Source organism: Elgaria multicarinata, chromosome 6 (genome assembly GCF_023053635.1).
Source record: "Elgaria multicarinata webbii isolate HBS135686 ecotype San Diego chromosome 6, rElgMul1.1.pri, whole genome shotgun sequence".
NCBI lineage: Eukaryota > Metazoa > Chordata > Lepidosauria > Squamata > Anguidae > Elgaria > Elgaria multicarinata.
In genome coordinates this window covers 48216343-48229274 of record NC_086176.1, presented here as the reverse complement: position 1 = coordinate 48229274, position 12932 = coordinate 48216343, and the positions used below count along the sequence as shown (strand labels likewise).

The 12932-nt window shown below is 39.0% G+C and overlaps 2 protein-coding genes across 4 annotated transcripts in view; one reads left to right on the top strand and one right to left on the bottom strand.

The window, feature by feature from the left end:
* LOC134400792 (guanine nucleotide-binding protein subunit alpha-14-like) overlaps positions 1-4590 on the top strand; it is a 41442-nt gene extending 36852 nt beyond the window's left edge. Inside the window, exons 4-7 of the mRNA XM_063129369.1 lie at positions 287-415; positions 2368-2497; positions 3072-3225; positions 4403-4590. Coding sequence (XP_062985439.1) covers positions 287-415; positions 2368-2497; positions 3072-3225; positions 4403-4590 — 601 coding nt within the window. The remainder of the gene's footprint in view (positions 1-286; positions 416-2367; positions 2498-3071; positions 3226-4402) is intronic.
* Positions 4591-7479: 2889 nt separating this feature from the next.
* VPS13A (vacuolar protein sorting 13 homolog A) overlaps positions 7480-12932 on the bottom strand; it is a 135192-nt gene continuing 129739 nt past the window's right edge. For all 3 annotated transcript variants that reach the window (XM_063129359.1, XM_063129360.1, XM_063129361.1), the window contains exons 70-72: positions 12801-12924; positions 10330-10404; positions 7480-9193 (exon numbers count right to left, since the gene is read on the bottom strand). In XM_063129359.1, coding sequence (XP_062985429.1) covers positions 9143-9193; positions 10330-10404; positions 12801-12924 — 250 coding nt within the window. In that variant the 3' untranslated portion in view covers positions 7480-9142. The remainder of the gene's footprint in view (positions 9194-10329; positions 10405-12800; positions 12925-12932) is intronic.

Sequence of the window (12932 nt, the reverse complement as noted above, 5' to 3'; positions counted from 1 at the left end):
ACACAAAACAAATAGCTGGCTTGAAACCTTGATTAGTTGAAGATGATCAATGCATGTACTGTCTGATTTTTGTTTAATGAATTTCTTGTAATTGCATTTCGATGAATATGTTGTACAAATTGTATGAATGTTTCTTTTAACTTGCATGCTATAATAGCTGTCAATTATTTGTGGATTGATCTTCTAGTGAAATATCTAATTTTCAACATTTCAATTCTTTATGACAAGTAATGCTTCCTGATTGCATGTACTAACTAAACAAATGTGTGTATATTTGGCTTTGCAGTTACCTATCAGACATAGACCGTATTGCCGTGCCATCATTTGTACCAACTGAGCAAGATGTTCTCAGGGTGAGAGTGCCAACCACTGGAATTATTGAATATCCTTTTCAGCTAGAAAATATTATTTTTAGGTAAGTTTTGCTTTGCAAAGGTGATAAAATTGGTAGAGCCAAAGTAGTACTGAATAACCAAATACAGCAGTATCCAACACGGCAAGTTTATCCTTCAAGGCTTTTAGTTGCAGTTTGATCTAGGATGGGTTAGATTCAGAACCTGCCTTCCAAGAGAGCAAGAGCTCTGCTCAAGAACCCTCTGCCTGATTTTTGCAGATTTCCATCCTCCTGCCACACTACAGTTCACTCCATTCAGTGGGGGCTACTGACTCATTGACCCAATTGACGTAATAATGGTGGCAAGTCATGGCTTTGCTATGCTACGTGCTGAGTGCAATTCATGGCCATTTTTTATATTCAACCCCCTACTTGGTCAATTTGGGGTTGCTACATGACATCCGAACCCAGACTATAGGTTAATCAACCCACAGTTTGCCTAACTACGAATAGTAGGTTAACTTGGGTTGTTTAACCCATGATCGACCTATGGTGATTAACATTATTTGCCCTTGAGGGAAATTTACACCATTGTTCCTCAAAATGGGCAGTTTTCAAATGCTCCATCCAATGGATTTAAACTAGCACGATTTTATCTTTTCACTGCCAGGTTAAAACTGCCCTCTTCTCTCAGGCATTCGGCAGCATACAATGAGTTTTGAATTAGGTCTTGGATTGCTTTTGGCTGGTGATCAACCATTGTTGTTAGATATATGTTGCCTGTTAGCATGTTATCTGTTTATATGGTTTTATGTAAATGCCTTTCTTTTTGTACTTTGTATAATGTGTTGAATGGTTTTTAATTTTTGTGACCTGCCCAGAGAGCTTCGGCTGTGGAGCGTAGGGTTAGCATGGGCATTTCCCATGCATGAAGGCAACTGACACCATTTTAACAGCAACTGTGCTCCTGGTCAAATACTTGAACCACTCCATAACATGCTCTTTGGGCTATTACCCAGTTTACATCTTCCCTGTATTATTCACCAGTGACAATGCCACACTTTGAATTTGCAAAAAAGAAATATAATTCCTAGCAAACTGATAGTACCAACCCTTGGTAGATGGCCCTTGTCAGTCGTGGCATCCTAGTTGAGGAATGCCCTCCTCAGAGAGGCTTGCCTGGCCACGTATGTTGAGATCTTTTTGGTGATAACTAAAGACCTTTTAATTCTCCCAGGCACTTTAATCGTTCAGTTTTTGTTGTTTTAAATCTGTTGTTGTATTTTTAGATCTACTTTGGTTTTATACTGTAGTTTTAAACTTTTAAAAGATTTATATTATGTTGCATCACATTGTTGTATTTTATAGTTTTGTGACCCACCCAGAGAGTTTCAGCTATTGGGGAGTATAGAAATGTAATAAATAAAATAAAAATAAGATCTGTAGGGTTCCTGATTGCTGCTATAGCCTCAGCTTTCATTGCATTGTTTGGGCAGCATTTAATTGGTTCCGGTTGGTGAAGGGAAGAGAATAGACACACAGGCATAGCTTTGATAATAAATCGGCCACAACTTTATAGGTTGTGAATAGATTTGGCGGCAGCATAGGGTGTGGATCCTGTCATTGGCCGGCTTGCCTGCTAACCCCCTTCCCAGCCCACAGTGCTGGTGATGGATGTAAGGGTCAGGGGCTGGTGTATCTCCCCTGCTACACCTGTTGCTGCCACAGGCTTAAAGAGAAGGGAAGGGAAGGTCTTTTGGAGGGGCGGCAGAGACAGGGAAGGGAAGCTTAACTTTCTTCTCTGGCTCAAATTTTGATGCAAACTCAATGAATTTGGGGCAGGGGACTATATAAAAGTTTGCCTTGCATTGGGGTGGCTATTTATGAGTCTGAAATGACACTTCTGTCCCTGGCACTGGGAGAACTTCACCAGCATCATTATGTCACAGGAACTGCAAGATGAGCCTGTTTTCTGGGGTTTGGATGATACCCTGGAAGTTTATTGCACTTCGTTACTTTGTTTCTATTTACAGAATGGTCGATGTTGGTGGACAGAGGTCAGAAAGAAGGAAGTGGATTCACTGCTTTGAAAGTGTGACCTCCATAATATTCTTAGTTGCTCTGAGCGAATATGATCAAGTCTTGGCAGAATCTGACAATGAGGTAAAGCAAAAGAGCTCTGGATTTTTTCTTTTTCAGATGAGCACTTTTTAGTGCTGTTTTTTCTTTTTTCCTGAGCCACCTATGCACATCTTAAGACATGTCTGCATGGAAGCTTTGCTCACTTGTGTTCAAGGCTTCAATGCCAAATGAGAGATATGGGAGGAAGTCAGCTGAGAAAGGTAGTGAAACGTAGTTATGGGAGAAGACTGCACAAATATCACACCTTAGCAAAATCAGAGCTTAGCCAATATTGGCCCTCTTTTGCTTTGCAGGTGTAACTCATGTGGCACTGATCTGCTGGAGACACACCTAAGAGTGATTTTTATATGGCTGCAATGATTTTTCATTTTTGCACTTATAGCATCCATTGCATTTTATTCTACATAGTTCACAACACTGTAAGGATAACTATTGTGATTGCTAGAATTTATTATACTTATAACGTATGTCTGGGCAGAAAATCTGATATAGTACACTAACTTGGATATGAAAAAAATACTTTAATTTGAGGATAACAGTATTTTTGAATATGCAGTTACCATTTCATTTTTGGAAAAAATTTTTTTTTTTGCAGAATCGTTTGGAAGAAAGCAAGGCCTTATTTAAAACAATAATCACATACCCTTGGTTTATGAACTCTTCGGTCATCTTGTTCTTAAATAAAAAAGATCTTTTGGAAGAGAAGATTATGTTCTCCCATTTGGCCACCTATTTCCCACAGTTTACAGGTAACCAGTAATACCAAATAGGGCTTCTCTCTGGTAAATTACGACTGCAGGCTGCAAGCTTTTGTTCATCTCGTTCACACGATCAGCACTGATGCTAAATAGGGCAGCGGTCTCAGTTGTCTGCCACAACTGGACAGCTGGGACAGTCGGTGCATATCTTAATTGCTTCCCTGCAATAGTTAAATCCGAATTTGATGCCAGTAGATGTACATTGATAACAGTGGCAGCTGGTAGGGGAGGACAGAAAGCAGGTCACCAGCTTGTCAGCTCCCTAAATTGATCTTAAAAATGCCGCAGCAGCCCCAGTACCCTAAATGGATCTTTTTTTAAAAAAATGCCTAAGCAGCCTGAGCCCGCAAATGGATCATTTTTAAAATGCCTAATCATTCCCAGCACCCTGCATTGATTCAACAATATATACAAGTACCCTTAAGTATCCTAAATTAATTTTTTACATGCCCATATTGCAAGCATAAGATATGGGCTTTAAAGCAAAAGACTCTCCCCCTCCACCCACCCCAGATTAAATCTTTGAAAACACACACCCTCCAATGGAGGGTGAGTGGGAGATAGGTCTCAAGCACTTCAGCAGCGCATCCCCTTGCCTACAAGGTCTCAGATTCAATGGCTGGCCAAACTAGACAGCCAGCAAAGGATGAATGATACCTTCTCTTGCTGTGTTGCTCTGGGCGCGAGCATCACCATACAGCATGACTCCCTTCCCTTGGACTCTAATTGGCCGTGTCTGTCAGAACACTCTGCTGCGGACTCATTTGCAATTTAAAATGGCAGCTGCTGGGGGAATGCGCCCTCCAGGAAGCCTTTCTGCACACAGAGGAAAGGCTCTGTGCATGGCTGCCTGATTAGGCATACACAGTTCCCAAAATGATGCAATACTGGTCCAGGAGTTATTTTCTGGTCCAGCAGGAACAGCAGCCAGCACACAATGCAACAGTGCAGCCAAGCTTAAGTTGTTTACTTGGGGGTTTTTGTGGAATGGTGAGGGCAGGGCTCTGCCCCCCTCCTCTGATTGGCACTGCCCCGACTGTTACCAATAGAGGAAGTTATTATCTGTATTAGGAAAACAGTTAACTGCATATTCTAGTGTAAATAGAAATTTCTTTAAAGATTGCAATGACTGTCTCTTAAATAAGTTATTGTTTTTGCTTTTGAGCAGGACCCAAGCAAGACGTCAAAGCTGCTAGGGAGTTCATTCTGCAGTTATACAAGGATCAGGTTCCAGACAAAGAGAAAATCTATTACCATTTCACATGTGCCACTGACACAGAGAACATTCGATTTGTCTTTGCTGCTGTCAGAGACACCATCCTGAATTTGAATCTAAGGGAGTTCAACCTGGCATAAACAAAAGGGACCGTGGCTCCACCCATTCAGCTACATTCACTGGCCCAGCTGCACTGTATTTAACGCTTATAAAAGACAGCCCTGTGTATATATCTGCAGGCTTTGTGACATTGCTCATCATGGAATAGTTTTTGAACAGGATTTGGAACTTCAGAGATAATGTTTACAGTTTTTTAAACTATATAGTTTAAATATTGTTTATATTTAATTTTTGTCTTGAGATGTGTGTGAATTGTGATCTTAAGATGTAAGGGAAAAAATGTTATATTGACTTATGTATGCATCCTTCCTAGCCAGTTTCTTGTGTATTTGATTATAATTTATAATTCAATTATAATTTATAATCATCGATATTTAAACCACAGATGCCTTAGCTATGACAATTTTCAGGTTAGGTACTTCACTGTCATTTGAGTACTTGGAAATGAATGAAAAACAAGGTATATTAAATCTAACACTTTTCAATTTTATATGGTCTTTCTTGCATGCTCATAGCTAAAATGTGTTTTGTTTGAAAAACTGTGGCCAGTCATGAAATAGTGCATAAGCCAGACATATATATGATAGCAGTTGAGAGTACTGTTTCATTTATTTTTTACAGCTCAGGATTTAACATTGTTTAAAACAAAAACTGCCTTACCCATCCCCAGCTCTTGCTGGAACATATAGAAGGTAATTGTTGCTGCGATCAGAAAGGCAAATATATATGCTTGCCTATATTTTATGTCAAGCCTCTAACCATTTTAGGTCAATGAGCACATTTGGAATTTCGAGTGTTCTTACAAAATGGATACATAGCTTGCCCAGTTCCAAAATGGCTGCCATGGTGGACCTGGACAGTCAAAAAATGTTAATTTCCCCCAAAAACAAACTGTTGATACCTGTGAACCTTATTACAAGATGCGGTGTATGTGTGGGGGCATTCAAAAACTTAAAATCGCTCTTGCCGCCATGTTGGGCATGGACAAAATTGTGAAAGTGGGTCCTATGTTGCATGTTGGGAGTCCGACGTGTGTCTCAGGTCTGGACCAGTTGAAGACTACTGCTCCAGAGGCCTTTTGCTGTCTCTGTAAATATTAGTGCAGAACAGAACAAGCAGAAGCTCTGTAGATGCTTACATAGAATCATATAATAGTAGAGTTGGAAGGGGCCTATGAAGCATCGAATCCAACTTCCCGCTCGATGAAGGAATCCACCCTAAAGCATCCCTGACAGATGGTTGTCCAGCTGCCTCTTGAAGGCCTCTACTGTGGGAGAGCCCACAACCTCCCTAGGTAACTGGTTCCATTGTCGTACTGCTCTAACAGTCAGGAAGTTTTTCCTGATGTCCAGCCGGAATCTGGCTCTTATCCTCCAGCTTCAGGCATATAAAAGCACCCAGCTAAAGGACTGATGCCCAGGGTGTCTTAGCTGTTTATGGCCATCTTTGATAAAAGTAAAGTGCTCTGCTAGTTTACTTTTCATTTTATTCTCTTTCCCTTTAATTTTCTGTTCAATTACACCCAACTGTGAAAAGCTTTAACTACATAATTGGACTGCAGCTATAGGGGTGGTTTTCTCATGGCCCTTGCTGCTATTATTATTAATTTTTATTATTGGCAGAAATTAGGTAGTCACCTTCTGAAAAACATTGCCAAAGTGATTCAAGATCCCCAACTTGAACTTCCTCATGCCCAGTAATCTATTAAAGAACTCCAAAACTAGAATGACTCTTCACTCTATCCATTAAAAGGATAAAGAATATTGTATTTATTTAAAGCTATCCCCATTCCTCAACCATAAAGGCTACTACAGATGCTTACATAGTCAGTAAAAGCAATACAGTTGCTGTCCTTAGGCTTACAGTCTAAATGAAATGATACACAAAGAAAAAAACAAGGGAAGGAGAAAACAAACCCATGCAGTTTTTAAAGTCCAGCTTTATAATGACAAGCTGGAATGGAAAATGTTCAGGCAGAAGAGAACTGAGTTGGTCTTTCAGCAGCATGAGGGAATGGCTACTGTCATGTGCCTTGGAGGCAAAGTATCAGTGATTTTCATATTGGTGTAGTTCCAAGTTCCCATAAGAGGAAGAGGTTGCAACATATCAGGTTCTTTTTATTGAAAGATTCTTGCCTAAGGTCAGTAAGAGGAGTTTATTTCATGTTTTTATACTGTTTTATACTTTGAATGGTTTTAGTTTTTGTGAACCGCCCAGGGAGCTTCGGCTATTGGGCGGTATAAAAATGCAATAAATAATAATTTACTAAAGCAGTTCTGAACTAGTTGCTTGTTTTAATTCTAAAAGTCCCAGATAAAATTTCAGTGAAAAATGCCCCAAAGATCTAATGTAGCCCAGCCCACCTCCAGCAACCTGTACTAGACAATGGGTGTCATCATGGGATAGGTTTTTCACTGAAATCTCCCACCTCAAGTAGTTTAAAAGGACACCGAATACGGGACTGAACTTATAAGGATGTCTTCACACAAAAGTGTAGCCATTTTCTTGATGCTGCTACTTAGCCTTAATGGCAACATTGCGCAAGCAGCCTTTACCTCTATCCATTAACTCCCTGCCCCTAGTCCCAAATCTCCTCCCACCCTGCAGAGCAGATCATGGAAGTGTGCTGGGGACTGCAGGGAAGAGAGTGAATCTCCTCCACCACTGGAGTTCATTCCACCAGCAGGCAGAGTCACATTGTTGGCGTTTATTGCTGTCAAGGTCATCTTTAATACGACTATTTCTAGTGTTGTCTATTAGCATCTTTTATGTGAGGAATCCTTCTCGAAGCTGAAACACTGCATGGCTGGTTCGATGTTTAACAAGAGAAACTGCATGGGTTTTGTATATGAATCCAGCAAATATGCAGGCTAATAGAAAAATAATGCCACAAATGAAAGGAAAGGAAGGTCGGTTTAAACCAGAGCCATTGAACTATTTATTGTATTTGTTTAGAAGTAGTGATATGGTTGGTCTGCTGTTAACACCACAGCTGAAAATTTAAATGCTTAAGCTTGATATGATTGGCAGTTAAATCAATGAACCTGGACTGATTTCTCATTCTTCACACACACAAATTACACTTCGGCATTTCTGGTAATAATTCATTTAATTTACATTTGGTGTATCCAGGAGTAAAATGTTATGGGGAAAACTGCAATGTACTGTAACCATCTCAGGTGGTTACGGAAGGGAGCAAGCAAGGCTTTATATAAATACATGATTCATACAATTACATTTGGCATGCCATTTACCTTATTTCGCTTTTACAACAAAGCTACAGTTTGGGTAGCTTAAGCACCACCAGCAAGTACTAATCTCCCTCACTGCAATTCTCCAAACAGCAGTTTGGAAAGAATATTCTGGCAGCAGACATTTACTACATGCATCAAACTATTGAAATCTGGCTTAGGCAATAATACACTTACAGATATTTGCATTCCTTTTCCCTTTTATGAAGTGACTCCTCCAAATACATGTGTGTGTATATAGGCACTGTTGCATAGCCTAACAAAATCAAATGAAAAAACACTGAGTATGTTGTAATTCTTGCGGTTTTGCATGAAAAAATGTTAACTGTTCTGAGTTTAAATCCTGAAAGCAATGTCAATGAAACGTCCAAATTTATTTTCTATTAAAGATGATGCATTCAGCATGGATATGAAATTTAGAATTTCTTTTTGCTCAATATATTATATAAACCCAGGAAACAATATTGGTTGAAATACTATTTCAAAACATGCTGCTTTACAAGGTTTTTGTGACTTCAGCGATTACTTTTTAGTGTGAAAAGTCAAGGTGGTGCCATTCAAAGCATTACTACAAAGGCACATCCCTACATAGGTTATTTCAATTCACACAATTGTCTGTGTATATCTACCTATCATGAGGCACCAGAATATTTTGTTAAGTTTTTGCATCATATAAAAAAGTGAATGTCAAAAGTGATATTACAGTACCATAAACTGTTTATTTGTATAAAAAACTAAATAACCCCATGATATATATATATTAATAAATAAAAATGCTTTTCTTGAATAAACTGGTCAGCAAGGTCAGTCTTAATACAAGAGCATTGCTGGTTAAATCAGTCTTTCCCTGAAAAATTAAACTGAATTTCAGTGAATATGTAGCAATTATAGCATATTAATTAAAATCCATATGAATATTTAAGAGAATTAAAGAACAGATTAAGAGTGGGGGGAAACCCTGATTATCACATAACACCACAAGATTACTCTAGGCTTTAGTCTTTGTAGATTATGTGTTAGAACAAATAGAAAAAGGTTTCATTTTAACACTCTAAATTTAAATAATTGTGTATGGTTTGTAAATAAAAGGTCCAATAAGCCACAATTTGGCAGACGTTCTCAGCAGTAGAGCAGTTAGCACAACACTGACCAATAGAGCTTTTTCAGTCTGGCTGTTCTAAGACTCAACATCAATTTACTTGAATAATCAAAGTCCCATCATCCCCTTGGTAACCAAGCAGCGTCATATGCCTAGCTGCAATCACATGTAAAACAACTGTGCAGTCTTCATTCTGTCCATCTTGGAATCTTGTATCAATCGTCATAATTTTGGCTGGCTCTCCCTCACTTCTTCCAATTTAGAGAGTATCCACTGTGGAAATTCAAAAGAAAATGCTGAGAACAAAAATAGGTCAACATATAATTTATTTAAATATTAACAGCACATACATCAGTAGATAAGACTGTACATACCTCTACTGAAGGATAGTTTGTGTTCATGAATCCCACAGGCAGGACTACTAAGCCAGACTCCCACCTGAGCTATGCTTCCATGGATATGCCATTTCTGAGAATTACGGTACCACCCCAGCCACAGACATTTTGACAACTGTGTATCATAAAGGCTCACTTAAAAGCCTGGATGCAGCTTTATACCATCTCACACACCCCCCCAGCTGCAACATCTTTTTGGGACTGGGAGCTTAAGAGGCAGGCTCCTGCTACCTGGGATCGTGTCCATCTGATCCAGCCAGGAGAGGAAGCCTACAAAGCAAGGGGCCAGTCAGCGGCTGCTGTTGTCCTGCCTTGGGGGTTTGCCTAGTCTGTGGAACCTTCCAACTGCCTCCTAGCAGACTCAGGCTCCCAGCACAGAACCATCTCACACACACGCAGCTGCAACAACTTTTGGGGACTGGGAGCTTAAGAGGCAGGCTCCTTTGGGGGTGATATGTATTTTAAACTTTTTTTTTTTTTACATTTCTTTTCCTATGTTATAAAATGTATGTTTTAAACTTTGTAATACCGCCTTGAGGCCCAGTATTGGGCAAAAGGCGGAATACAAATAAATATAATAATTATTATTACTACAAGTTCAATCACAGCTTTTAAAGCTCAGGTAAAAACTTTTCTTTTTCCTAAAGCTTTTAAAATTGATGTTGTGCGGACTTTATACGGTTAGTTTTACCCTACCCTGTGCCTGTTTACCCTACCCTGTGCCTGTTTGCATTCTCTTCCCCTCCTTATTGTTCTACTATGATTTTATTAGATTCTAAGCCTATGCGGCAGGGTCTTGCTATTTACTGTTTTACTCTGTACAGCACCATGTACATTGATGGTGCTATATAAATTAATAATAATAATAATAATAATAATAATAATAATAATAATATACACTGCGTGCAATGATGTAGGGGTACATGTGAAGTAGTCACATGTATATTACTTCTAGATAAACTTTAGATCACGATATCAACGTATGAAGTTGCATTGGTAGTATTTAATACTCACCTTGGCGTCATCTGGTGTTTTAAAATTAATTATTTTACCAAATTCTTTGGCGTGAAATACAGATTTTACTCGTTCCTACAAAATAAAGGAATTGCCCATTAAAATATTAAAGCAGTTTTCCAAAGTATACAAATACATAATACTGCTGTTAATTTACCTTTATATCATAGAATTCACACTTTTATAATGAAATTAATACAAAGCTTTTTTAAAAAATTAAAACCTTTTTTTATTTAAAGAAACATGTTAATATTTGTAGTGAGGAATTCAAGCACCACTATGCATAGTTTTCATTCATTTTTCCTTTCCTTCAATTCTGTATTACTTCAGTTACAAATCTTTCCTTAGTTTCTTGATTGAGGACTTCATGTTAAGCTCTGCACAGATACTATTCAAGTTTACACCCCCTCTCCTTTTTGCATACTTTTTGCATTTTCACCTAGATCTAAGTTAGTGAAGTGTCTCTTGAAATCACCGGCCTAATCTACACCAAGCAGGATATTGCACTATGAAAGTGGTATGAAAGCAATATATAAAAGGCAGGAGCATACCAAGCAGAATATAGTGGTATGAAAGCGGTATATGGCATGTGTCAATGGGCCTGAACAGTTGTCAGTGCACTTCAATACCGTTATAAAGCAGTGTGTGGCTCCTGCCTTTTATATACTGCTTTCATACCACTTTCATAGTGCAATATCCTGCTTGGTGTAGATTAGGCCACCATTCCAGATACTCAGATACTGTGTCATTAATTAAATCTTTCTTTCCTCACCATTATAATAAATGAACGCATTTTTCCTCTGTTCCTTGCTTTTCAGGCAAGTGCCTACTTGTCCCCATGTTTTAGCCACCCTGCCTATTCCTCTTCACAAAGTTGTCTGCCCAACATTAACTGTTATGAACTGACGTTTCTTCAGTGTCCTTTTCTGCTTAATCTTTTATTTCTCAAATTGCTATTATCCTCGGTACTTTTCCTCAAGCCACTTATTCTTTGCTCAGTTTTCTCTTTTCTCTAGTCCATTGCTTGCTCTGCACTATCCCTTCAGCCTCCTTGCCTCTAGACTCCCTGTCTTGTAGCTTCTCTATTTCCCAGTTTCCCCCCAGTTGTCTGCCAGGGATTAAAACCTCACTCAGGGGATGCCTAACTCCCAACTTTCTCTTTCATCACGGAAGGTAGACTGCAAACTACTTTGTTCCCTGTGCAGCTGAACATTTATTGCTATTGGGGCAGGGGCTGCTGCATGTCAGGATCAGGACACTGCTGCAGTGAGGGTGCCTTCACTTACAGAAAGCTTGCAGGGAAATGCAATCTGTATGAGTGGGCAGAGGTTAGAGAGCAGCACTATACCATCCTGGGCTCCTTACAGTTTCTATGACCTCTTCTAGACACATACATGACAGGCATTTTGCCAGTAAGAGATAAAAAACACCAATATTCAAATAAATTACAATTAAAATAACCCAGGGAGCTTTATACTAAAGTTAACATTAAGTTAAACATGAAATATATGGCGATTTTGGAGTAGATTCTATGTAAAGACAGGGAGTAAGTAGGGCAAACTCTCTTTCTGAGAGCAGTAATTCAAAAAGGACTCCCTAAGCAATGCTCGAGTGCTCTAAAATGGTGAAAAGGATAACTGGAGAGCCATCTTTAATAATAATAAAAAAAGATTTAGTTTATATGATTTATCATGCAAAATCCAGTTTTCCTATCACATGCCAGAATTTTGAGTTCTGACACACTGGGAAATGAGAGTAATGGAGAATTGGGTACCACTCAGAGCTTAAGGAAAGAAGGCAATGGAAATGCTTCCTCCTACTGCCCCAAGTCACACTCTGAACACTCAATGATTAAAAGGTTAAATGAGAAATGCTCTCTTAGAGAAAACAAGGGTTGAAAAAGAGAGTGCCTTCCTGGGGGCTCCTTTTCTGTGACACTGAACAAGAAGGCAGCATGTGTGGGGAAGACGGATGCGAGCAACAGCAATACAAAGGAAGACTGAAGCCCCAACTCCTTACCTTACTGCGAAATTCTCTGTTTGTGTGTGTGTTAGGAACATTGGAAGGTGTCTTATACTGAACCATTGGTCTATCTTGCTCAGTATTGTCACCGACTGGCAGTCGTTCTCCAGGATTACAGGCAAGAGTTTTCCAGCCCTACCTGGGACCTTCTACATACAAAGTACATTTGCCACCAACTGAACCACACTACCCCCTTTCTTTCTTTCCCTCTTTTCTTTAAAAAAAGGAGTGATGTAGTAAATAGCTTTTGAAATCAATTTCCATAGGTGGTGTTCCATTGACTTGATAGATTCAAAACGAGCAAGCATGTGAAGGAAAACAATTTGTCATTTAAGACTGTTTCTTGCTGAAGAAAAATATTTATTTTTAAAATACTAAATTTAAAGTATTACGTTCCAAAGCTAACTTAATATCTTGTTTTTCTATAAGGCAACAATCTCTAGTCATACCTTTGCTTCAATGCGTAACCTCCGTCCATCAACAATGAATGGTTCCTTGGTAAATTCATCATACGTGTACTGCCATTCACATGTTAACTGTCCAAAAGTACCTCTTGTTACAAACAATATGCCACTAAACAA